Source organism: Panthera onca, chromosome B1, assembly GCF_046562875.1.
Source record: "Panthera onca isolate mPanOnc1 chromosome B1, mPanOnc1 haplotype 2, whole genome shotgun sequence".
In the NCBI taxonomy this organism is placed as follows: Eukaryota; Metazoa; Chordata; class Mammalia; order Carnivora; family Felidae; genus Panthera; species Panthera onca.
Window position 1 is genome coordinate 84,285,331 of NC_138342.1, and position 26,297 is coordinate 84,311,627.

General features: G+C 36.5%; 1 protein-coding gene across 7 annotated transcripts in view; it reads right to left on the bottom strand.

Annotated features, from left to right (window-relative positions):
• Positions 1–26,297, bottom strand: part of PPP3CA (protein phosphatase 3 catalytic subunit alpha) — a 325,951-nt gene that overhangs the window by 68,827 nt on the left and 230,827 nt on the right. For all 7 annotated transcript variants that reach the window (XM_060654552.3, XM_060654549.3, XM_060654548.3 and 4 more), the window contains 3 exons: positions 11,423–11,547; positions 2,420–2,531; positions 727–872 (listed from right to left, as the gene is read on the bottom strand). In XM_060654552.3, coding sequence (XP_060510535.1) covers positions 727–872; positions 2,420–2,531; positions 11,423–11,547 — 383 coding nt within the window. The remainder of the gene's footprint in view (positions 1–726; positions 873–2,419; positions 2,532–11,422; positions 11,548–26,297) is intronic.

A 26,297-nucleotide genomic window follows, 5' to 3' on the forward strand; every position in this document is an offset into this window, starting at 1 on the left:
TCAGTGTCACGTCTTTATCATACTTTAAACAGAGCGCAAATACCAATGCTCCATGTTGATTAAAAGATTGTCTCTTCCACTACATAAAAGGATCTCATATTATCTCATATTACTACATATTCTCAAGACAAAGATACTTTCATATTCAATCTAACTAATCTTTTCGCTGGCTAAAACAACATTAATAGCCAATTTCAACTAAAAAATACCTCAAAAAATCAACTTTCACCTCATTACTCAATACAACCAATGGAATATCATCATCACCTTTGTTAGACTGTTATTTTAAAGTTTGAAGTTGTGAAAAGAGTAGATTTTCAAAAAAAAAATGATGATATAGACACATTTTTAAAGGTCAAGTTGTGATTTTTCCCAAGAGCAAAGGAACATTTTCTAGCTATAATATACTATGAATATATAATGGGTTGCTTGAAACGAGCCAAAGGGAAATGAAAAGGCATATATATTTTTGGCAATCAAATATTATACATTTCAATGACACATCACATGGTAAAATGAACCCTGAGGTTTTTGAGATAAAAACTCTTCCAAGTATAAATATATTTCCCTTTCTAAATAAAAGTGAGTACAAAGAAGAGATTCATGGTCACTTTAAATCACTTGAATTTGAAAGGATAAAGTTAGTGAAAACGACAGGGAAATTCAGGTCTTCTATTTCTTAATGAAGCATGCAGAATGATGAGTCTTGGAAATAACAGAACTTACTTTTCTGATATCATCTAAAGTGTTAATCTCTGGAGACAAACCGCCGTGTACACACAGGAACTGTTGGTTCATCAGGGCAGCCAGGGGCAGGCAGTCAAAGGCATCCATACAGGCATCATATACGCGTTCTGAATACTTTATTTTACCTTTTAAGACATGATTTAAAAACAAATACTTGACTCTCAGGATTTCATAGCTAGGATCATTTCACTGAAATCGTTTTTTAATGCTTCCTTCCTAGAATCATACTATGAGCATATAACTACACACAGCAAAGTTCCAAAATGTGATTAAACAAGACGTCGTGAAGACATGTTATCGCAGGTTTTACCCACTATGGGAAAGTGTAATGTTACTACGAAACCTTGTGTAAGCTGAAATGGAGTAAAGCAAAGAAGCAATTATCATTAATTCACATAGAAGCATTTTTGAGCATTCCCAGGTCCAAAAAAATAACCTCTTAGGCTTTTCTGATATGTTCAGACACTACTTGTAACGGATGCACAAAATAAATGGAGATAAAGTACAGAGGCTCACAGACACAGTTCAAAGCTATGGCGGCGTGAAGGTGTGGGGCTGAGTGTAGTTCCCAGGGAAGGGGCTTGGCGGGACCACTCATTGCTCAGGGTGAGCACTGCCTCTGTTAACTGCTTGCTGCAAATTTAACATTGAACCCTATTTTTGTTTTTCACCTTTCCTCCTAAAAGCAAAAATTCTCCTTGGGTTTCTTTTGGTTAGCAATAGCAAGTACTATTGTACGTCTTTCATGAAAGCAAAGTGACATAAGACACCCTTTGGAAAGGCAGAGAATAGCTGTGTTAATCTTTATATCTACTGTTGTAAATTTTTGTCGTTCATCCACATTTTAAGTTTGTAGTAACTTTTTATACAGCAGAGGAGAGAACTTTTGTATACATCCTCACTGTTCATCTGCAGATGTAGCTCAAAATTACATATACAAAAACTAGGAGACCAACAGAAACGTGGCCAGAAAGCTGGTTAAGTTTTCTGAGTGATCTTAGAGAAAAGGAGATGGCAAGAAATCTCCTAAAGTTGTTTATGTGTCACTGCACGCTGCTTTTCCCTTGTTGACTTATGTCTAATGTTTTGAAAGAAGTCTCTGTACTCCATTGAAAATGAGCCTAAATGACAGAGAGAAATTTGTTTCACTAGACAATAGGGAAAATTAAAGACAGGAGGAAAATAAAATTTATGCAAAGTAGTCCTCACTCCTAGTATTTATGTCTAAAGGAAGACGTCATCTTTAATTTGGTCAAATCCACTAGAGGCTAGTAAATTTATTGAGTCCAAAAAGAAGCTCAGTTGAATTTTCCTCCATCTGTTTTTCTTGAGTGATTTGAGATGAAAGGGTAAAATTCTTTCCCCGAATTGTAGTATTCTGGCTTTTTAAAAAAAACTAAGTTAATGATTGTTTCTTAGGACAAGTCACATCAAATAGTAACTCAAAATTTTAGGTCACTTTATAGAAAATTTATAATATAAAAATAAATTCTGAGTTCTCTTCATGATCCATGCTTAGAAAGAGATACAGAATAACATCAAATAAAATAGTGTCATTTTTTAAGTTTCTGGCTTTTAAGCAATGGATCATATTATCATGTGCTCCCAGTGTGGGTTAAAATGACGATTTAGCACAAATGGTGTTAATGGAAGAAGCTTGAAGTATACTTACATTCTTGTTTAAATGTGAAATACTCTGTTAGATGTCTACATTCATGATTTCCACGAAGTAAAAACAGTGTTTTGGGGTAAAGAATTTTCAAGGCCCACAAATACAGCACACACTGAAAAAATAAGAATAACATAAAAATAAATATTTCCCTGTTACACTTAAGCACCCCATTGCTCACATAGCACGAAGACATGAACTGATGTGCTACTGTGACTGGAAGACCCCACAAGGCTAGGCCTTATTAAGGAGGATATTAAAAATCAAATAGAAAACATCACTTTAGTACAAAGCCAAGGCTCGTCTATAACTAAAATACATACATGCACTGGGAATCTATGTACCACAAGAAAACAATGGACTTTACAGGGTCTATTGGAAGAAGCCTGAATGAAGATATCCTAAAAATGTACCAGTGTAAAAGTATGAGAAGAAACATAATTAGCAATCAATAAATAAAGACACCTCTCTTTATAAAAAAAAAAAAATTAAATCAGGTAACAGAAATGGAAGAATTGGGAAGGAAAGGCAGGACAAAATTTAGTACTAAACAATATCAGGTTCAGGTTGATTGGGATTGGGTCTCCACTTTCAATTATGTTCTCTTCTTCACTAGCCTTCTTCTCCCTTATCACCTTGTCTTTTATTTCAGTGCCTTTGGTATACAAAGCCTTAAGTTTTTGGTTTGTTTGTTTGTTTGTTTTGTATGTAAATATAATTAAACTGAAGGCCAGGGAATCTCACTACACATGCTGCTAATAACTAAGGGAAACATTTCATATATCTTACAACTTTCAAATTAGTTACTTGGGTATTGCAGTTTATGTAAAAATAAAGGTCTACTTTGAATTCACCAGGTTTGGAATAAACCAACATTGACATAGTCATCCTGAAATGTGCATTAAGATAATTGAGATACTCAAGTACTAACATCAATTTCATTATCCTCCACTGGCATTCATCAAGAACCCATAGGGAAGAGAAAACCACTCTTCAAAAACAAGTATGCTTTTTTATCCTCATTAAGTTTATGTTCTAAAAGTGAGTCAAAAAGATACAAAACCACAAAAATATGGAGGCAAGTCTGAGTCTGATTAGTTAAGTCTGAAACCAAAAAACATACAGTATTTTCCTTTTTATAAAGAACTTTCCAACATATAGTAAATATGCCAGAGTATGTCCACTGGGAAAAGCTACTGGTGATTCATTTGTTGTGATACCTGTGAAGAACAATCACCTCTGTCAGCTTATATGATGATTTATTAAATGAATGGAAATAATTACGTTTGAATATACAGCCCAAGTCTTGGAGAAAATACTAATTATCAAAGCAAGTATGTATTACTGTGTTTTTCAAGATATTGTTTCCAACTGTGTAATTATGATTGAAGTAAACAAAAATAATGAGTTGACATCAAATTTTATGTATATGATACCTTAATTAATTTTCTAATTATCATTTTCTAATTATAGCTATTAGCTGAAGTTCACATGACAAATGATATTGCTATTTCTGAACAGCTGACCAGACGGTCTCTACAAGTGATCCTTAAGTCATGATGGTCTGTCGATGGTGCATATTCCCTGTTATCCTCAGTGAGCAGTATGGTGGTTCAAGGAGGCTCTGATCGCTGTGTATCTGGCTGTAGAGGTACACGTACATGCTTTTATAAAAGGAGTTTGTATTACTCGAACTTGTCTCACATTTCAGAGAAGATATTTATAAACCATTATTAATGTCAATGAGATAACTATTCCTAATTTAAACTTTATAAAGTTGAACCTTAATATTAAAGAAATACACACACACACACACACACACACACACACACACACTTTCATACTGGTTGTTAACTTTGGATTTCTAGTTTGGAATAGGATGGGAACGTAAAGTCTTTTGCAAATTATATTTACTTATTAAAATTGTTGTATCTAACGTATTATATTTATATACTGAGAAAAAGCATATGTTTTGGCCATACCACAGCCACTTTTAGAAAAGATTTTCTTGCTGTTATTGTTGTTTTTACTAAAGTATAACTTATACGCAGTGAAGTGCACATATTTTAAATATACCAGTCAATGGGTTTTTATATATGTAAACTCTTATGAAACTACTAACCAAATCCAGTTACATTTCAGCACACAGAAGGCTCCCTTGGGCCTCCTCCTAGTCAATATCCTTTTGGAAATGGAACCACAACAGTGAACTCTTCAGATTAGCTTTGCCTGTGAGAATCCTAAAGCAAAGCTATTATTTTCCCAACTAAAATCTAAAACACAATTTTCTAACCCCAGTCAAGTGCTAGAGGAATCACATTTGAGGACCCACGTTTTCTCCTCTGCCGACTGTTAAAAATCTCGTTCTGAAACTAGCGCACAGCTTTATCGACTCTAGTTTTAATTTCTGTAGCTTTTTCATAACTGAAACCTCAAAGAACCATACGGGAATATTTAATGATACATTTATCATACTTATTGACCTTTTCAGTGATTCAATCCACATTTAAAATGCCTTATTATTTAATGGATATAAAGTACTTAGTATACAGTAGGAGTTTAAGAAATACTAGTTCCTTTCCTATAAAAGAGAAGGAAGACAGGGACACAGAAGGGAGGGAAGGAGGGAAGAAAAGAAAGGAGAGGAAAAAAGAGAAAAGAAAGGGAGAAAGAAAAAGAAAGAAAGAAAACATAACTCAATTTCCAAATTCTTGGCTCAACATACCCTAACAATAAGAATCCTGTTTTCACATTTTATGTCCTTCTCCCCTGTGGCAAGAATAAAATATCTTCTCAAACGCTGAATAAAACCACAAATGCAGCCAATATGGAAGAAGTGGCATGGTAAATGAAAGGGCAAGAGTGGATTGGAGAGTGGAGCCCTGCCAGCCTTCGCCCTCAACATCTGGTGGGAGAGCACTGCCAAGCACAACACTGTCTTGCTGGCCACCATTCTACCATCTAAACGTTCTGGAAACCTGTCGATCTTCAGCAAAATCATAACCTGACATGATTTTTAAAAGGGAAAATCTCTTTAACAAAAAATGATCACAATCGGCGTGCCGGGGTGGATCAGTTGGTTAAGCCTCGGACTGTGGCTCAGGTCATGAGCTCATGGTCCATGGTATGAGCCCCTTGTCGGGCTCTGTGCTCTTACAGTGCAGAGCCTACTTGGGATTCTCTCTCTCTCTCTCTCTCTCTCTCTCTCTCTCTCCGCCTCTCCTAACTCCCACTTTCTCTCTTTCAAAATAAATACATAAACTTAAAAAAAAAATTATCACAATCAAAAAGCAAATGAAACGCAAATTCGTTAAATAATTGGTTATTTTCATATACGTGGTATGAGGTGGCAAATTTGAATAAGATTTTCGCTGAAGTAACCGGTTATGGTGGAAACAGAGATGCAAGTTTCACTGGCCTTTCCTCATTGTGACATGTAAATTCATTGCACTAATAACTCACAAGTGGACCTTCACCGTCTTTCCAGTGCTACCCTGAGCAATTAAACAAATATTTACAATTAGCTTGTAAATTTAGCTTTAAATACTTAAAACTTTAAAAACTTAAAATTAGCTTTTAAAAACGAAACACTGAGCCTCCTCTATATTTTTATTCATTTCCATCACAGACCTGGTTTTCACCTGTTTAACTTATCCATCTTTCCCAATGCACCAGCGCTAAGGATATCACTGTGCTAAGAATATCATTTTCTTCATTAGTTTCACTGGTTCACTGATAACAGCAGTGCAATGATTTAGTCTGTATTGTGTGCCTTTTTTTTTTAATGAGGAGTCTTCTTGAAAACTGGCACAGGGAAGTCGAGAAAGAGGGAAAAGAGGGAGGAAGCGAAAAAGAAAATCTATGGCTCCAGATCTCTATCAACCAGCCTTCGAAAAGAATTACCCAAGCTGGGATACGCACCAATCAGAAGGGATGTCTCTCAGTCACAGGACAATGAAGCGAAGGATGTATATTGGTTGGGAGAAGATCCAAACTCCCGGAATGTCAAACGCACCGCCTCTCAGGCATTCTTTGCCTCCTCTGACAAGCATGCAGAGAAGCAGCAGAGTAATAGCAATGCACTACAAAGGCCATCGTGGCAGGGAGACAGCAGACAATTCCTTCCTCGTGTCTGTGGCATCACTCTGTCACCTGACATCCCTTGCTGTCCCGTTCCCTTGTTAGTCTCAGGCAGAAGCGCAGAACATTGCCTGCCTTGCTGTGGTTCATTTAAGCCTGGGAGTTCATAGCGAATAAACACAACAGCTCTTCACGCTTACATGTGTTTGAGGCCCGGGCTGAGACCTGGATGTAAGTACAGCGGGAGGGGCTAGCCCACTACAGAGCCCACTGCCAGGCCGTGCAGTGCAGAATGGCGAGAGCAGGAACCTGAGGAAGCCACTAGAAGAAAACAGCTGTGTGTGCCTCCGTCTGCAGTTCTGAGTTTTTCTCTGCATTCTCAGACGCACGCACTCAGACGTGGACCTCCGTATGCACGTATGCCTGATCAGAGACGTGCGGGAGCATAATGCAATCACCACACAGAGGATGATGTTTGGTAGGGGACGAATTATTACCCCAAATAAAATGATCTCTTTCATCGCTCCTCAAAAACATGCTTGTTTTATTTGGGCTAACTTTGTGGGGAACGATTTCTAATCTTGGCAGAAAGAGAAGGTGGTGGGAAGGGATGGGGAGGGGTGCAGAAAATGAACTCCATGTACTGTCCACAGCTTATTATAACCTAGTACCTGAAAATACTACCCGGCAGAGACTGTATGAAATCCGAACCCCCTCTTCAAAGGTGATTTGGTAAGATTAAACATAAGTGGCTCCTCTTTGCCGGGAGGACAGTCAAAAAGAATACCTGCAGGGGAGTCCTGAATTATTGAGATGCATCAAGAACCTTTTGAAAGCTGTTAGGATAGTACGCGCTGGAAAACTGAGCTCTTGTTGTAGGAATTTTCTTAAACCAGCAGTGTCGTGCTCAAAGAGAGTATTTTATAATCAATGATGTAACCTTCAGATTTTAGACGTGGGGGAGAGGGCTGTGTGTTCACGCTTGTGCATGTATGAGCGAATAAGAAAGTCTGTATCAGTGTCTGCATTACTGTGGTTTGCTCAGCGGATATGGCCAAGGCATGGGGTGTAGTGGAAAGAGCACAAATTTCTTTTTTTTTTTTTTTAATGTTTATTTGTTTTTGAGAGAGACAGAGAGAGAGAGAGAAAGGGCATGAGGGAGGGAGGGGCAGAGCGAGAGAGGGAGACACAGAATTGGAAGTAGGCTCTAGGCTCTGAGCTGTCGGCACAGAGCCTGATGCGGGTATCGAACTCACAAGCTGGCCGAAGTCAGACGCCTAACCGATCGAGCCACCCAGATGCCCCGAAAGAGCACAGATTTCTAACCCCAGCACTGTCATTTACTGTGTGTGACTCTCTCTGAGCTTTGGTTTTCACATACACAAGAGGAACACATTTACATACTCCTTGCAGAGCAGTGAGGAATAAATGAGATCACGTATACGGGGTAAACAATAGCATTTCAGCATGCAAACAATGTCAGCTTCCTTAATCCACAGTTAAGAACCCCAAAGGGTTCTCAGTAAACACATTTTATAGAAATGTCTGTTCTATTTTAAATGTGGTGATATCACTGAGCCATCCCCCAAACCCCTCAAAGGTCACAGTCTAATAAAAATGGATCATTTTCATAGATGAGGCCTTCAGATTTTTGTTATTTCTGTATGCCTGTGGCAAGTCCCTGGAGCTGTACTCTAAGACACTTAGAGTTTAATTAAAGAGCTGTTTATGAAGACAGGAACTCTGGTATATGGATCTTAGAACTTTCAAATGACCTGATACTTACTTACATTTGCTATGCCACCAACATCTGGATTGATACTTTGATCCTTTGCTTGAATTTCAGAAGGTGCATATTATACAAAATATCACAACTTTCATAGTTCAAATATCTAGATTAACTGTAGACTAAAAAGAAATCTGATGAAGAGCAAGCTAGTGATTACTGCTTCTCAAGTTCTTTAATTTAAAGAAGCAGAGTTCTAAGTAGCTCTAATTAGGGAGAGTTTAGGAAATTTCAAGTAATTTGAGGCCAGAGATACCGAAGCCTGAACTCGTTGAGTAAAAATTCAAAGGTAAATACACACCAACAAGATTAAGAAATAATATTATCTGAAGACGGAGTTGGTGAGACAAAGAAGAAGCCCAAACACGTCAACTGTTACTTAAGCAACATACGCTGTAGCGCTTTATCTTTATTAGTAAGGGAACAGGAAACAGTATTAATTCTGTGATTAAATTTTAGAAGATGACAAATTAAGTCATTAAAAATCACAAATATTATGATATTAAAAAAATCTGTCCAACATAGCACTCCATCATTTGGCCAATAAAAATACCTCACTCCCAACAGGACGGACTTGAGCTTTCCCTAAGAAGATGAGCTTCAAGGAAGGTAGAACACCTATTCCATTCATCCTCAGAATCTTACATAGGAGCACTTTACATATTAAATGAGTAAGATGAATTTAAGAGTCACTCAAATAATTTTTTGAAGCCTCTAAAGGCTTTCACACAATCACAATTTAAGCGAAGTAGAAGAAACATGTTACCTCCCATTTCTGTTTTCTGCCTATCGCAGTTTTTCTCAAACTTAGCTCCATATTGAAATCACCTATGGCCATAGTAACAAATCTGGGCCCATGGGATGCAAGTCAAAGTAATTGTGCCACTTTTGGGAAACATCCTTAGATAAGAAGACATGCCCTTCTCTTTTCCTTTTCCTTCTGGCTGAATGTAACATGGCAGACGATGGTTGAAGCTGGTGTAGCTGTCTTGGGTGACAAGATAGTCTTTGGAATGAGCCCAGGCACCCTACACCCATCAGAGCAATGAGGCAGAAAGAACCTGGGCCCTGGCACCATGCTGGGTCACACCAGTTGGGTATTCCCATCTGTGGGCTTTTAATGGAGAGAGAAATAATCTTGTTCAAGCCACTGTTTTATAGGTTTGCTGTTGTTGTTTTCTCTTGGCAGATACCAGCCCTAATGTGATAGGAAAGTCTCACAAAATTTATATTCAATCACCATTCCCTAACAAGTTGGTCAAGTCAGCCCATGAATGAGACTTACGAAGTTGACTCATTTCTCCCCCTGGACTTTTCTTGCTTCAATTTCCTTCCTAGTTAATCTGACTTCTTTGATTCAGTCTTCCCCAGTCATGTCTACTTACAAAATTGTCCCACTTTTCTAAATTCCAATGACAATCATTTTCTGTACTTCTTTTATCACAAGATTTAAATAATCAATTCAAATAATGGAATCCTGGATAACTGCCTCTTCTAGGCTTCTGATGCTATGTAGCTTTTTATAGTTCTTTTTTCCTAATAGATTTAGGTTTCTAGAGAGCAAGGATATGCAGTTCTTTAAATTCTCCATAGTTCTGATTATAGTGCATAGACATTTTATGTTCAATAATACCATGCTTGTTTACCAAGTGGAAGAAATACCGAAAATTTACTTTCTCCTTTTGGATTTATATACCCAAACCATCCCTTCTTCCCTCATCATCATGAATAATTAAGAAATGTATGATCCTTAGATACAGAAAGGGTTAAATATTGGTGAAAAGATGATATATACTTTTATAATATATATAGACAATGACTATAGTTTCTCTCTCTGCATATATAGACTCAACAACTGAAGGTAAATCGAATAATCAAAACATAAAATTTGTATGACAGTCTTAAAAACAAAAGCTGTTTAAGAGTGATGTGTTCTTTGACATTAAATATTTCGATAGTAGGGGCACCTGGATGGCTAAGTCAGTTAAGCCTCTGACTTCAGCTCAGGTCCGTGAGTTCAAGCCCTGCGTCAGGCTCTGTGCTGACAGCTCAGAGTCTGGACCCTGCTTCAGATTCTGTGTCTCCCTCTCTTTGCCCTTCCTCTGCTCTCTGTCTGTCTCTCTCTCTCTCAAAAATAAATAACCATTAAAAAAAATTAAAATATATTCTTATAGTAAATACAGTATTATGAAGAAAATTTAAAAACCTAGAATGAATCTTCTTTTATATGATTATTATGAATACATGATGTTGATGTGAGACTTCTATAAAGTTGATTTCTCTCTGCATTAAGAATAATTGCTTTCCTTTTAAACATTGTTTCCTTATTTTTTTTTTCTGAGAGCACATATAATGTCAGGTACTACTATCTCATGAGCTCTGCTTCTTAACATTCATCCTTATTTCAAATCATTTATTGTAATGAATATTTGATGAACCCTTTCTGTGTTTGAGACACCATATTAAGCACCAAGAAAAACAAACAAGTGAATAAAGCCAGGCTGTTGCCTGTATTTGGAATGTAATTTCTACTTACCCGAAGCAGATGCAGGAGGGAGGCTGAGGAAGAACCTCTACTCAAAAGTTACCTGTTTTGTTCTAATTAATGAGTTTAATAAATTACCCTCGTTGGATGACAGATGCCAACAAAGACAAAATACAGGGCTGGGAGTGTATTCACGCCTACTCACATATAACAGACACAGAGACACATGCACCTGGCTATCAATTTACAAAGGTAAGCTACTGCCTCACAATTTATAAGGCATAACCAGGCAAACACATTCCTGCTTCTTTAATCAACTTTGATTAGTTCTGTCAACAGGAAATAGAATTATCTAATGTAAAATGTGATGTAATTGTTCCAAATATATAAAAGCATATATATAATAAAAGGTGTACACACACACACACACACACACACACACACACACACACACATAAAATATGTATCTCTATGCACTAAAAAGCATATGGGAATCAACAGAAAACAGAATATGTAAATATCCCAAGAATTGAGGGTATTAAAGTTCTATCATAGACCAATAATTTTCTTAAACAAATAACATTTACCACTTTTAGTTTGCTAAGATATTGTTGATCCATTTCTGAATAGCTACGAAGAAATGATATAGACTTACTTCGATACTGAAGTACCCTCTGTCAACATAGTCCCCTAAGAAGAGGTAGCGAGTGTTGGCAGGAGATCCCCCCACTTCAAAAAGCTTCATCAAATCAAAGAATTGTCCATGGATGTCCCCACAAACTGAAAGAAACAAAGAAAATTCATTTTATGGTCACATTATGATTCGGGATGAGATTTGAAAAATTACAAAATGTGACAGTCAGAAGGAAAATAGAGCTCATCTTTGCGGAAACCTTCTTTTGCAAAACAGGAAAGCGAGACACAGATTGCAAAGTTAATTAGTGGCAGACCCGGTTCCAGCATCCAGGTCTAGCAATTCACAGATTAACTGCCAAAATGAAGATAATAACAAAAGTGACAAGTAGGCTTGTGCACTCAAGAATGCTGCACCACACACTGTGCTAAAAGTTTATGCACATTTTCTAATTTAACACTAAGAATGTCATGGGGGAAGTTCTCCCTTTTGCAGATAAGAGACAAGGCACAGAGAGGTTTGGTATTATCTCTATAAAACTGAGGTCTGAATCGCTACATGTCATTACCTCCTGAAGAAAAAGAAAGTTGATATGTATCATAAAAACTGTATTTCACGGAATCTAAAATGGCATCAATTATAACCCCATTAATTTATGTACCACTACGAAAGAAAAAAAAACCCTCCCATTTAAATTTAAATTATAAAAGAACATTTTGTTTGTAAGATGTACTCTGATGTCAAATGTTAAAGTGAAAAAAATTGGAAAAAGGAAAAAACACTGTAAAATAGTACAAAAAACACTGGGAAATAATATTTAACTTTCTCACATTTTCCTTTAAACCAAATTTCTTGAAGGAGCTATGTAGTCTCTCGTTTTAAAAACTACTTACTTACTCATTACTCAGTATTTCACTTACTTCTTTCAAAGCCCTAAAAAGTAAATATTATCCCCATTATACAGATGAGGAAACAGTGTGGCTAAGAGAGGTTATGTGGTTAAGCAAGATCACTATTACATATGGATGATTCAGGGTTTAAAGTCTGGATCTGCCTAATTCAAAGCTTTTGCTGTCAATCATCATGTTATAATATCGTTGATATTTTATGTATTTATACATGTATATATTTAATTTTTTACAATTTTATGCTTAAATGATGAACATGATGTAGTTATTTCTCAAACACGAAGAAGTTCACAGAATGAATATATCAGCAAACAGGAAATCAGGAGCATGCTATCTTAACCCATTCTATGCTGCAATCAATTTAAGATAAAAACATTTTAGTCTATCACCATCCCACCCCCCCGCCTCTTGTTCACTAGATGTGGGTCTTCGCTATCTTGAATAGTCCAAGTTTCTTTCTTCCTTGGATTTCCACAGGCTGGCTCTTTTTCATCCACCAGTCATGGGTACAAGGGGGTCTTTCTTGAACTAAATGAGTTGCCTCTGTCCAAAATCATTCTTCACCCCATTAATTTGTTTGGCTTTCTTCACAATACTTCTCACTATCAGGAATTATCTAGTTATTAATTTGCCTGCTGTTTCTTCCCTTATCTTTCTCATTGGAATATAACCTCTGTAAGGTTGTATAACTTGCCAATCTTGGTCACTGTATCCGCAGTGCTGAGAACAGCACCTCCCACCTGGTAGGCACACAAGAAACACGTGCCACCTCACGATTCTTCCATTGGGCCTACTCTGTGCTAAATTTGGAAACCCATTAACTAAGAAGTCAGAGATACAAAAAAAAAATTTTTTTTAATATTTATTTATTTTTGAGAAAGAGAGAGAGAGACAGAGGGCAAGCAGGGGAGGGGCAGAGAGACAGGGAGACACAGAATCTGAAGCAGGCTCCAGGCCCTGAGATGTCTGCACAGAGCCCGATGCGGGGCTCAAACCCATGAACCGGGAGATCATGACCTGAGCTGAAGTTGGATGCTTAACCAACTGAGCCACCCAGGCGCCCCAAGGAGTCAGACATTTTGAGGTGCCCTTGGGATTGACAGGACTGAATGACAGGTTTGCAGAGTGAGCTCTGGTGCAAGCCAAAAGCTTCCAACTTGTCTGAGATGCTTGTTTTAAGCCTTTTAAGTCACAGCTTTCAAACCAGTGTGCAGCGAGACTGGAGTAGAATGTGGGACCTCCACGCATCCGATGGTGGTTTCCTTACCTGGTTCTACATCAGAAACACATGGGAGGTTTGGAAACTACAGATTCCTGGGCCATGAATAAAAATCTCCAGAGATGCATATTTAGAACCAGCTCTTAGATGAGTTTTATCTAGTCAGTAAGACTAAAGAGAGTTACACTTTTGAGCCTTTGTGGGCACACTCAGCCCTCATTCTGCATGTTTGTGTGGTTCCCCTCACAGCGATTATATGTAGGGGAGATACCTATTTGACAGGTAACTTCTTTCAATGCTCATTCCCTGTCGGTGTTAGAGTAGGATTTCCTATGACATGAAAGGATAGTATTGAAAGGAGTATTTGACCGAGTCTAGGAGAAAGAGATGAATCTGAGAAAAGTGATAACAAAGAGCAAAATTCCTTTGGGCTTCTGAATGTATCTATTCCTTGTACCTTGTGCATTTCAGTTTTAAGATAAAAGATTTATCCTGAAATCCTAATAGCTGGGAACATTCACTATTTTGATACCAAATTTCAGGATGAAACTGATGACCACATTTAGGTACCCAAGAGGATATCGGGTGGCGTCGCACAGAAGGGAAGGTTACCTCTACGTGATGGTAAGAGAAAGGTATAGCCAGGTAGTTTCCTCTATATGATGCTGTGGCCCCCACCTACCATCCTCTCGGTACCTGAGACACTGGTGTCCAGTATAAAAAATGCCAGCTAATGAGGCAAGCTGTCTTGTTTGCTCACATTGTCCAATTCTCCAGGTGGCTGGGCCCTTTCATCTCCACTCTCACTTGGTTTTAATAGTACTTCTAAAAAACAGCCAGGCTTTGACAAGTTCTGTTATACCTTCACGGCAAGCTTATTCTTCATCAACATAGCCCTATTTCCTGCAATCCCCTAGCTTCCCATTATTTTCTTGTCATTCCCGATGGAACACTGCTGGCAGACAGAGTACTCAACTAGGGGCCAGCACTGAAAGGCCTATCATACTGAAAAGGCTCCAAAAATATAGAAGCGCAATACAGGTAATAAAATTATTCCTACTTGGGGGCACCTGGAAGCTCAATTGGTTAAGCCTCTGACTCATGATTTCAGCCCAGCTCATCATCTCATGGTTCATGGGTTTGAGCCCCACACCTGGCTCTGTGCTGGCAGTGCAGAATCTGCTTGGGATTCTCTCTCTCTCTCTCTCTCTCTCTCTCCCCCCGCCCTTTATCCTCTCTTAAAATAAACTTAAAAAAATTAAAAATTTTCAAAGCATTCTATGTCCATGAAAACATCCATTCATCTGGCTAAACATTCCTCCAAAATATATATTATATCTTCAATAGATTATTCAGACAACTGCACATATTTCCATCAGCAATGCATAGAATTATGGAATTAATAAAATGAGCACATCAAAGATAATGAAATAAAACATAAAGTTTTTTTTTTTTTTAATTTCACTTGGATACCCTTATCCAAGAGTAACCTGATGTGCCACAACATGATGGCTGTTTTTTCCCTATAAGCTATAGGTCTACATTTGTTTTTATACTGGAGAGGTAAGAACTCTATTAGTTTATACAGCGCAGGTATACTAAGCAGTTAAAGCTATTTGGTGACCTTCTTGGTTCTTTTCCCTAAGCGGGGTTGACTACATGATTTTGCAAGTGGCTAGTCTAACATTCTCAGTACAACTAAATGGTGGAAGAGTGACCAACATCCTGTGATGCTTCCATATTTATTACTTTTTGCTCTTCTACTATCAGGAAACACATAAATTATGCCTAAATAACCAAGCACTAAGTAATACTTCAGCAAACAATTACTGTTAAGTAATTGCCTTTTACTGTTGCTTCCCTGCCCACGATAACTCTCAGCCCACTGAAAATAAAACTTTACTGGAAATGATTCTCACACCCGAGTGGTACCAACTTCTTATCTAAGTCTTCTGAAGGGGAGTACAGCATTTTGAAGTATAAAACAGAGAATAACAAACAGAGAGGATCTGTCTTTATCGCTTAAGGAAGGGAATAGCTTTTATTCTTAATATCATTTCTGGAGAGCTAGTTGTGAAGCTTTGAAATCAAAGGCTTGAAAGTTCAAGTATATATAAATATAAGTAAATATAAATATAAATATAAATATGTATGTGTAGATGCATGTGCATGTGCACACGTGTAAAACTACCCACCACAAAGGAGGAATTATTTGGAGATGAGTGGTCAGCGTAGCAGTTAAGGAGTCATTTAACAAGTTCAAGACCTTACTCACTGTATAGGACAGCAAAGTAGTGCTACAGAGAAAGTACAATAAACAACTGGGGCAGTGACAAGGACTCTTTGTAGTTAGCTGAGTAAATTCTTGTAATCTAAACGCTGGACAATGAATCAGTCACAGGGCAAGTCTAAGAGTCCCTAAAACCAGCACACTGGTAAGTAGAGAAGATAATGGCCAGCATATTAAGGACAAACAGGCTCTTGAGGAAATAATCTCAGGCAGAGGAGAGAGGGAGATCATCATGACCAGGGACTAAGGCCTTGCATTTCCTACCTAGAGATATGCTGGAAACAGTATTTAGAAAGGATAGATGTTCGGTACAAAAACCATGTGTCTATTTTATGTATAATTAGGTATGCATGTCATAATTAAATTAGCGAATCAGCAAATAAGTATGTCCATATTATAATTTAATTATTTTTTCAAAGAATTCCATAGTTTCTAAGTTCACATTGGCAATTAAATTACTACATTAAAAAATGTAAACAGTAGACAGTACTGAACACACCAGGATGAGGTCCCAGTATAATTGCTATACAACTGACAGTTTGAAAAGGACTCTGACAAAACTGTCATCCTGAGTAGGAGTCATATTGGCAAATATAATATAAAATATACACTTTCATGTAAAGCTACTTAAAATAGTTTTTTTAATTTTTTTTAAAAATTAATGTTTAGTTTTGAAATAGGGAGACAGAGAGAGAGTGTGTGTGAGCAGAGGAGGGGCAGAGAGAGAGGGAGACACAAAATCTGAAGCAGCTCCAGGCTCTGAGCTGTCAGCACAGAGCCAGATGCAGGGCTCGAACTCACAAACTGTGAGATCGTGACCTGAGAGGAAGTCAGACACTTAACTGACTGAGCCACTCAGGCGCCCTCAAAATAGTTTTGAATTAATGTTCACACTCACACATTTGGTCCTGTTTTCATGCCTATATATATATAAAAAAAAAAAAAATCCATCAAAGAACATCATTGGGTCAACTTCTTACTGACACTAAACAAAAATTTTATAATGTCATATAGCATTCCAAGTTAAAGAAAACTTACACAAATTAGAATGTTTGGGGACAGAGGAGTAAGTTGTTAAAAACAGACAAACAGCATTTCAAAATCGCATCAAAATCGTGATTTAGAAGTCAAGTGCTTTGAATTCTTGACTCCTTATTTTTCTTTAAGGACCATTTAGTTCCGTCAAAAGACTGTCTTTTATCATCTGGTAAGACCTGAATTAAGTAGAGTAACTTCTTATACAAGTTTTTCCAGTTCATACTAAACTAACGGTTTATAATGTTTCTTTTAGAAAAGACGTTACTGATTCGCACAGCAATTTTCACCATCAGAGTTCCACTGTACTTTCAGCTTCATTGACTTCAACCCAATATTTTTTTCCATAATAGCCACATTTTCCCAAGACAATAACATTTGTAATGTTAAGGAAGTAACATGTCTAATTCTCAGCATGAGGGGATTAATCTACTAAACTTACTGGTTTGATTTTTGAATCTTCTGTCAGCCTCAATTTATACTTTTCCACAATTTACAATTCTGCAGAGAAAGATGTTGCATTTGGAGGTTTGTTACAGGTTAAAGACCACAAGTACCACAAGGTACCCCAAGTACCTATCTGTTTCCCCCTGTTGATAATCCAGGCTCAGGCAACCTTTCATGAATGATAAATAAGTTCAAGTACAAACCAGCCAGCTTGAATTTGTGTCATTCATTAGCAGAGTGTGTAAACTTCTGAAATCAGGCAATTACGAACATAAAAGTGAGTTTTATTATGGCATTCACTTATTTCTAAAAACTTTCATCAACTGTAAAATAAAGAAAACAAGAAAAAACAAAGAGGTCTAATCCACTCCAGATGTATACTTCAAAATAATATTTTCTCCATAGTAAATATTATTTTTCAAATGTTGAACATGCATTAAGCACTTTATAAAACACAAAATATGAATTCTTAACCAGGGCACTCAGGGTTTGATAGTAGAAAACAAAAATGAAAAGTCTCTAAATTGAATACCAATTTTCCCAATACTGAAATTTCAATAATTTAAACAAAAAATAAAGCTATGAAATTAAATACAAAATAATAATGGCACCAGGCCAGATTAATAGCAATAACTACAAACACTTTCTTTCTATTTATGATGCTGTGTTATGAAGATAAATAAACTACCTATTTGCCAGAGATAATGAGAAATATAACCGGACAACTGAAAAGACATGACTGGAATATATTGTAGATCCTAATAGTAACAATCCAGTACTAACTCTTTCTTATCCCCTAAATCTCATTTTATAACTACAATCCAATGGAAAGAACTAGAATAGTCTATGTTTTTAAATGATGGCATAAAAGGACTAAACATATACAACACCATAGTATGTACACAGTATGTTCTAATCTATAGAAAAATAAATTATTGACATTTATGTTTTTGTCCTAAAAATAAGTGCTCTCTCCACTGAAATTATTGTTTGATATATATTTTTGTCCTTCCTGAGTTGAATGCTTTGTTAGATTTTGTTTACTTGAAGACTTCAATTATGAAACAAGAATGTATTTGTTTTAACTGTTACCACTATTTTTCCATTTCAGCATCAATCCACATTATAACAAGATGCATAATTATTAAAAATTCATGACAACGTTATGGAATTATATAAGTCATGGTCATGGCTGTGACACTAGTGACTAATAACAATAATAAGTATGTATAATATTTACAGGATTATTTAATTACATTTTGTCATCATTCTATTCATGTGTCCAAGTTTGGTCAGACCTGGAAACTATCAGTTATGTGACATGTGTATTTGTTTACATTATGTAGTTCACTATGCCTTTATTTTCATCACCAATCAAAAGTATTGGATGAACACCATGAATTGATACAACTTAAGCCACATATAAATAAATTTGATGACTCATGTACTTATTCTACATAAGCAGAATGATTAGTAAATGAATGACTGTTTTCTTTACTTTTTGAAATACTGATCCCAGGTTTTAAAACCCAATGCACTCCCTCCAGGACCCTGAAACATGAACTTTCATTACAGTAACCAGATGGGTGGGGGAGGGGTTGCAGATCTATGCCTTAGCGTTCCCATTTTGGGCTTTCCAATTGTATATTTCTGGAGTTTGTTTTTTGTTTTTTGTTTTTTTTTTTGTTTTTTTAACTATTTGATAGCTGTGGTCACAGTATTCTTTCAGTTCTGGCTTTTTGCTTTTTTCCTGGGTGTGTTATTTCATCCTTGAGAAGAGGCAGTAAAGTGTAATGAGTACACAGACTACAAAGTTAGATGTCTTGATTTCATAATCGTTCTTGTTGGTTTTTTGTTTTGTGTGTGTATTCCTCCTGATGGGCCTAAGTCAATGAACGATGGCTTCCTGGTTAATTATTATCTTATTCATTCTCCCTGAATCAGCTTTACTCTCTACTGAATGCATGAATTCTTCCAATTTGCTTTTCCCAATATGTATATCATATTCCCAAATATGTATACTTTATGTATACTTTACATATATATTCACACTTTATCCTTTTTTACTACATTTCCTTATGCTTTCACTGTCTTGCTGTGTAAACTGCCACTTGTGTTACCAGGACAAAGTATTTAATCTTTGTAGGAGGTCTCAGATGCCTCATCTACAGGGGACTTCACACTAGACCTTATTTTATATGCTTTGTTTAATTAAAGGAAGCACTATGAGGGAGAAAAAAAGCTTAGCAGGCCGTGGCCCATCTAGTGTACTAACACAATGCGAAATAGGCACGGCAGCTCTTCCAGAGGTTTTCCGCCTAAGAAATACCTTGAATGTTTTGCCAGATTTAGATAGATGATCTAAGGACCTGAACTCAACATAGCCATAAATAAAATATATGAAAAGTTGTTCTATTTTTTCCACTTTTTATCCAAATGTATGCTATCATATATTGAAAGCTCTTAAGGCTGAAATCAAATCGACTAGGTCTCATGCTCTACAATTTCCATTTTCTTAGAGTGGAAATAACTCCAAATGGCTTGAGTGATATTACCAATCTTTCAGCAAATAGCAGCACCATGGTCAGTTTCCAGTTAGTCTCATTTTCTTTTGTAGCAAAGCTCATTTACAAGACCACTCTGTTCCATGGCTGTGTAATGGCAGTAATGTTTTAAAAGCTGAAAGTGACATAGTAAATAGAAGAAATGTAAGGTATTTCGCCAAATGGATTAAAAAACAAAATAAAACAAAACAACTCTTCGTAGATTTCTGGAAAACTCAGTTAAGAAAAACCTTCTAAGTGGGGAATAAGTGAGTCATTTCTTCTTATTAGGATACTCCTCAAATTTGGGCAATTTGAAAGATTATTTTGCTTCTAATATTTTAAAAACTCAAGGAAAGCAAGCTTCTGATATTTAATTCTAAAGTCCACATATCCATCATTAATTTGGCAATTACAGGCAGTGGGGTTATCAGTAAAGGGCTTTTTACCTAGCACTGACTTTCAGGTAGGCAGTTCTATTTATGCCTACTATGAAGCGAACAAACCTAGCAAGTGCTATTCCTAAACGACAATACTTAAATTACTTAATAGAAATAAGGATTAAATTTCTTTGGTAAAAATATATAAGCTTACTTGTAACCAGTGGCATATTTGGAAATGGAATTTCTAATTCTTAACTGGCCAATTGTTAAAAATGTATGAGCAACCCAGACATGTTAGAACACATTCATTGAAAATTAGTTAAGAACACAATCTCTGGAAAATAATTCTGACAAAGGCAATAAGTCTATTTCTTAATTCTGCCTCGTTTTCCTTAATCTACCAATCCCTCATCTATCTTTCACTCAGATATTCTAGAATTATTAATTCAGTTAAACACCTGAAAAAAATAAACCACTAAAATGTGAAATATTTACTACACATACTATTTTAAAAGGATGAATAAATGTCACCAAAGACGGATGACTTCTTATTTGTGCTAGAGTATACTGGGACAATAAAGAAGCGAAAGGCATGAAATATGGTCTCCAGAACTTTAGATCATACTTGAGAAAATGTACACATACAAAATGGTATTGAAATGGCATCCAAGTATTTCCCTCTCCATTCTAAAACTTCTGAACATTCTCTAGTCAAGAAATACGGGCTTAAGAGTTAGTTCCCCCATAAACATTTATTTATCATTGCCTCTTTGCCATCTGTCAAACTTCTTAAGAGAAGCAGGAGTGTATATAGTTTTTTCTCTAAATAAGTGTCAAGATGAAAATACACATAGTTTTTTAACATTTTTATGTTGAGATTTAAAATTACATTAAGAAAGTATGAGATTGGTTTGTTTATCCAAAGGAGGTATCAATTTAAACATTATAAAACTTGTGCTAATTAATTTCAAGTTTCTATATCAGAACTAACATCCATTAAGTTGAAGATTCCTCTTATGGAGCTGATTATATTTCACCGTGATACAAATCATCAATTTTATTGATCTTTAGGAATACAAACTGGGGTCGCAGTCTTACATTGACTTAAATCACAGCATTCATAATATCTCTGTATATTTTTTATCTTTATATATGTTGTGCTTGTCACCAATGTGAGAATGAATCATGTCTTACATTTGTGCTTTCTTCACCATTTGACAAACATCTAATTAAATTATGCAAAACTCATGTTTGCTTAACATGTTGTATATGGCATATAAACTGAGGGGGTCCTGGCAAACCAATGCAGGCGTTTGGAAAACGTAAAACCACTGCTGTTAACTCGTCATAACTTGTGATTCATTAGTAATCATAATTTCAAATTTAGTCTTATTTTTATCGACTAAAAATGATGAATGTTTGTTATATATTTGAATTGCTAAAAAGATCAATCAAGATTATCAGTCAACTCTTTCTCTTTCCCTTGACAAAATAGAAAAAATTAAAAAGTGAAAAATTTTCATAATGTTTTGAGTTATTAAACTGACTTTTACTAGGGAAAAGTTTGTTTTATAAAATCACATAATTTTAAGTTATACTTCCTTATAAACCTACTTTACTAAATTTCCAGAACTGTTTCCATCATCTACATTCACTATTTAAGGTACTTTAAACAAAAATTTTAAGTGTTCTTAATACATATGGGGCTGTTTTTTTTTTTTTTTTTTTTAAACACTGTGTCTCTTTGTTGTTAGTCATGTCGCACACTGAACTGTTTTTCAAAAGAACACTTGACTTCTTCTGTGGTGTTTTGGTACTTTATAAGAGAGTTCACATGTCAGAGTGGACAAATGGTCTAAAATCCCAAATAATAGCTAACTACATAAACTAGGGTATTTTATTCAGTCTTAATTACCAGGTAGTTATGAAATACCTCCCACATGATAGATGTTACAGAGAATTAAAAAACAGTCGCTTTCAATAATGGGAAGACAAGTTTATAGACATATGAAATAATTCAAGAATAATATGTACTTTCATAGTAAAGGAATATAAATACAAGTAATTCCCTTAAGAAACATAGAGCTTCCTTGGGATGTAAGACAAACACAGATGAATAAGGACCAGGTAGGTCTTTCAACTGCTTAACTGCTACTGATCTGACCTGTCAGCAGTAAGAAAACACTGATCTGTGACCATGATCTTCACTCTGTGGCTTCTAGACTTGTGAAATGTAGATGGCTAAAACAGTTCCGGAGGGGCCCAGTCTAGAGGCTCCTTAACACTTCGAATGTCTCAGAACTAGAGACAGGATAAAATCAACTCTACTCTCTCTGACCTACAGATGTTACCTGGGAAGTAGTAAGACGCCAAACACATAAGGCATGCAATATGTGCTGGGGCCAGCATGGCAAGTACGGCTCTTTCCTTCTGTTTCATGAGTAAGTAATATTCCTCTCTGCACTGCTAAGTCATCCTGACCACTTTTGACCTTTCCCTTGCTAACAGTAAGAGCAAGCAAAGGCCATTGTGGCTGAGGTCACGCACTGGCTTCAAACGTGTTCTGCAGAGCTAAAAGGGTACATGAGGAGTGCTAAGGGTCATTATCACAATAAGAACAATAAGGCCTGCACTTAGCATTTTTCATACCTTGGACTTCGTTCCATGTAAGGTTTCTTTGTGTGGGGGGGTAGGTGTTGTGTTGGGGAGGCGGGTGGAGTGCTAGATTCTACTGCTTAAAATTTCTTTATAAATATTACTGATATAGACAGAAGTCTTACAGAAAATCAAAAATTTGGAAATGAAGTTTAGTTGACATTATCAAAGAAGACTTAACCAAAGGGAAGTGACTTGTAGTATTGATAAAAATTTGTAATGAATTAAGTAAGAATAAGAGGAAAGGATTTTTAGCTACGAAGATACAAATGAACCAGAGTAAGTGGACTGCAGAAAGAAAAATTGTATTGATCAGAGGGTATATGTGAAACAAAGGAGATAGATTAGATTAGAAAGGTGACAGTAGATAATGAAGGGCCTTGGATTCCAGTACGTGATTTTTTGTTTGTTTGTTTGTTTTTTCTTTCCAGCATGTGACGTTTTAAAGAAAAGGAGAACAATCCCATTAATTTAAGCAGATAAATCTGGAAACTCTAGGGAGGATGCAATGGTGTAGAAAAACTGAAAGCCGTGTTGTTTTCAATAAGAGTTTCACAGCAATAATTAAGTCACAAGACAATGAGGTCTGATATTACAATGGTGGCGGTGTGACAATATCAAAGAGGACAAATAGAATTTTTTATATTTCTATATGACCATTAAAAACCATATAATAAATGAAGTTATTCATGTATGCCCTGATTCAATAAATAATAAATGCCGAAAACATTCCTACAATATCTCGTTGTGTTAAACCCTAAGAATGTAAAAGAACTTAAACGTAACTAATGCTCTCATGAAGTAAGCATGTAATGAAGGACAATGAACTAAAGCAACAGTCCTAGAGCACAAGCTATAAAGGCAGAGATTTTTTCCTTCTTTGTTCACTGTGGTATCCCCAGTGCCTAGGATAGTGCCTGGCACTTAGGGAATCCTCAAAAAATATTCACTAAATGAATGAATGAATTAATGAACAAACAATGAAATGGGCATAGTAAACTTGGTGAAGTTTCCTGGAGGATGTGGTACTTAAGCTGAAATTGGAATAATTAAGAGGAGTTAGTTACAGAATGCTGGGGCACAGGGACAGGGACTATGGCTCACAGCAGAAGAAGAGCTCAGGACATATTTTAGGAAGTGAAAGCAGATCTATGGATTTGGACTCTAGGTAAGCCATGAAAAGAGATGAAGCTATCAAGATTACCACGGACCAGTGAACAAGGGTGTTTTCATCCAAGTTAGGAAGTTTGAACTTCATCCAAAGAGGAGCCATTAAAGGAATCTGGGCAGGAGAAAGATTGTATTTTACCTCTAGTAAAGTTACTCGACTTCTCTAAGCTCCAAATTCCTAACGTGTAAATAAGGACAGTAGCAGCTATCATACCCAGCAGTTGTGAAGATTAAATCTGATAATGTAATGACTGGAACAGGTTAGTAACTCAACATTAGGTAATTTCCTTATCTTTACAATACCAGAGCTCTCGTCAACTCCACTTATTGGACCTGCCCTCCCCTTAATAAGTGTTTTACAACAACATTTCAAAGTTAAAATATCACTGGCTTCAATCTCAATAAGGAGTTTTGTATATCTTACACTAATAATTTGCTTTCTTTCATTTAATGCTAGGTCAAGGGTAATACTCCCAATTTTACACCTATAGATGCAAAGTGCAAGCAAGGTGACATTGCTTTCTTATTCACCTCATTACACAACGTGACTGAATCAGAACAAAATAACTGAAGAATATTCACATTAGAAATTACACGTGAATAGATTATATAGAAATTACAATTTTTATGTTCAGTAGCACATTTTTATTACCACACTTTTAAATCCCATCATTTATAAAGTCCCTTAACTGATATTCATTGTTAAAGTAACTTAACATTTACAGGTTTCTGAATTATTAACTGATGCACACAATGCTTTCCACCATTTGTAAATATAATGTATTTAAAATGAAGCAAAGAGTTTTGAGTGTTTTAAAATACAGAGAATCAGAATTCATCAAAGCCTCCAAGATAACAATGAGGTGGAAATGCTTGTTTGCATACAGGTGAGAAAGTAGAAGATAAGGTAGAACCTTAAGCCACATGAAGGATCTCCTCCCAACACCTCTGAAAATCCTGTAATCCACAAATGTGATTAAGCATATTATTTCCCCCATGAAATGCAGTAAAGCGTGAGCACTGGTTTCCGGCACAAGTGGATCTGGGCTTATACAAAGCCTCCCTAACTCTCACTCTCTTATCAGCTGCTCTGCGAACTCGTTGGTCTTGTTTTCTCTACTGCAGTTAGACTTACTCCAAGCACCCTCCAAATCAGGTCCTGCCAGCATGCTGATTTAAGAGGTGGATTCACCAAGTCCAGCCAAACTTGAGCCATGGAATAACTGCCCCCTGAATTTCCCCTGCTCACTCAAGACTCAATCACTGTGTCCAGGGAACAGTTCACGCCTATTGGCCAGTCCTGAGTCATGTGCCCACCCCGACTTGCCATCGGGAGAAGGTGAAGTCTGTCATATAAAAGGAATGGGGAGGGGCGCCTGGGTGGCTCAGTCGGTTAAGCGTCCGACTTCAGCTCAGGTCAGGATCTCACGGTCCGTGAGCCCGCGTCAGGCTCTGGGCTGATGGCTCGGAGCCTGGAGCCTCTTTCGGATTCTGTGTCTCCCTCTCTCTCTGCCCTTCCCCCGTTCATGCTCTGTCTCTCTCTGTCTCAAAAATAAATAAACGTTAAAAATTTAAATAAATAAATAAATAAAATGAATGGGGATGATAAAAGTATTCTAGGAAAATTCAAAAAGGGATTTTGTCTTTCAAAAAAAAAAAGTTGAAATTCTTGTACTTCAGTTTACCTTAAAGATCATTTCAGTAGCCTTTACTAGTTTTAAGTCCTTATTTGAGCAATGTTGGCAAGACCTTAACAACTCACTGCAACAGTTTCAGTTTAATATTTACTTTATCTTGTATCTGCACAGGGTTTGTGATGAATTCATTTATATTACAGACCTAAATCCCTGAAGAAGATGATGTCCCACTAAGTTTATCTAAAGCCTTTCTTTCTCGTTATAGTCATTGCCCCATCACTTCTCACTGCCAATGGAATTGGCTATCTTTTTATGGACTTCTTTTTTTCACAGAAAAATATACACACATAGCACACACACACACACACACACACACACAGGTGAACATACATGCAGTATTTAAAAAAAAAGAAAAAAGCCAAAATGAAATTCAGACACAGAAGGATCTGCTAGCCCAGTGCACGAGCTAAATTAAACGTGTAATGAACCACTGTGAAAGGTCAAGGCTTAGAATGTAAAAAATTGTGGATGCCAAGACTCTACTCTTCTCCTACTGTATCCTGTGATGTCTAAAATATGGTGAAAACATTTTAAGTACCATGACTCATG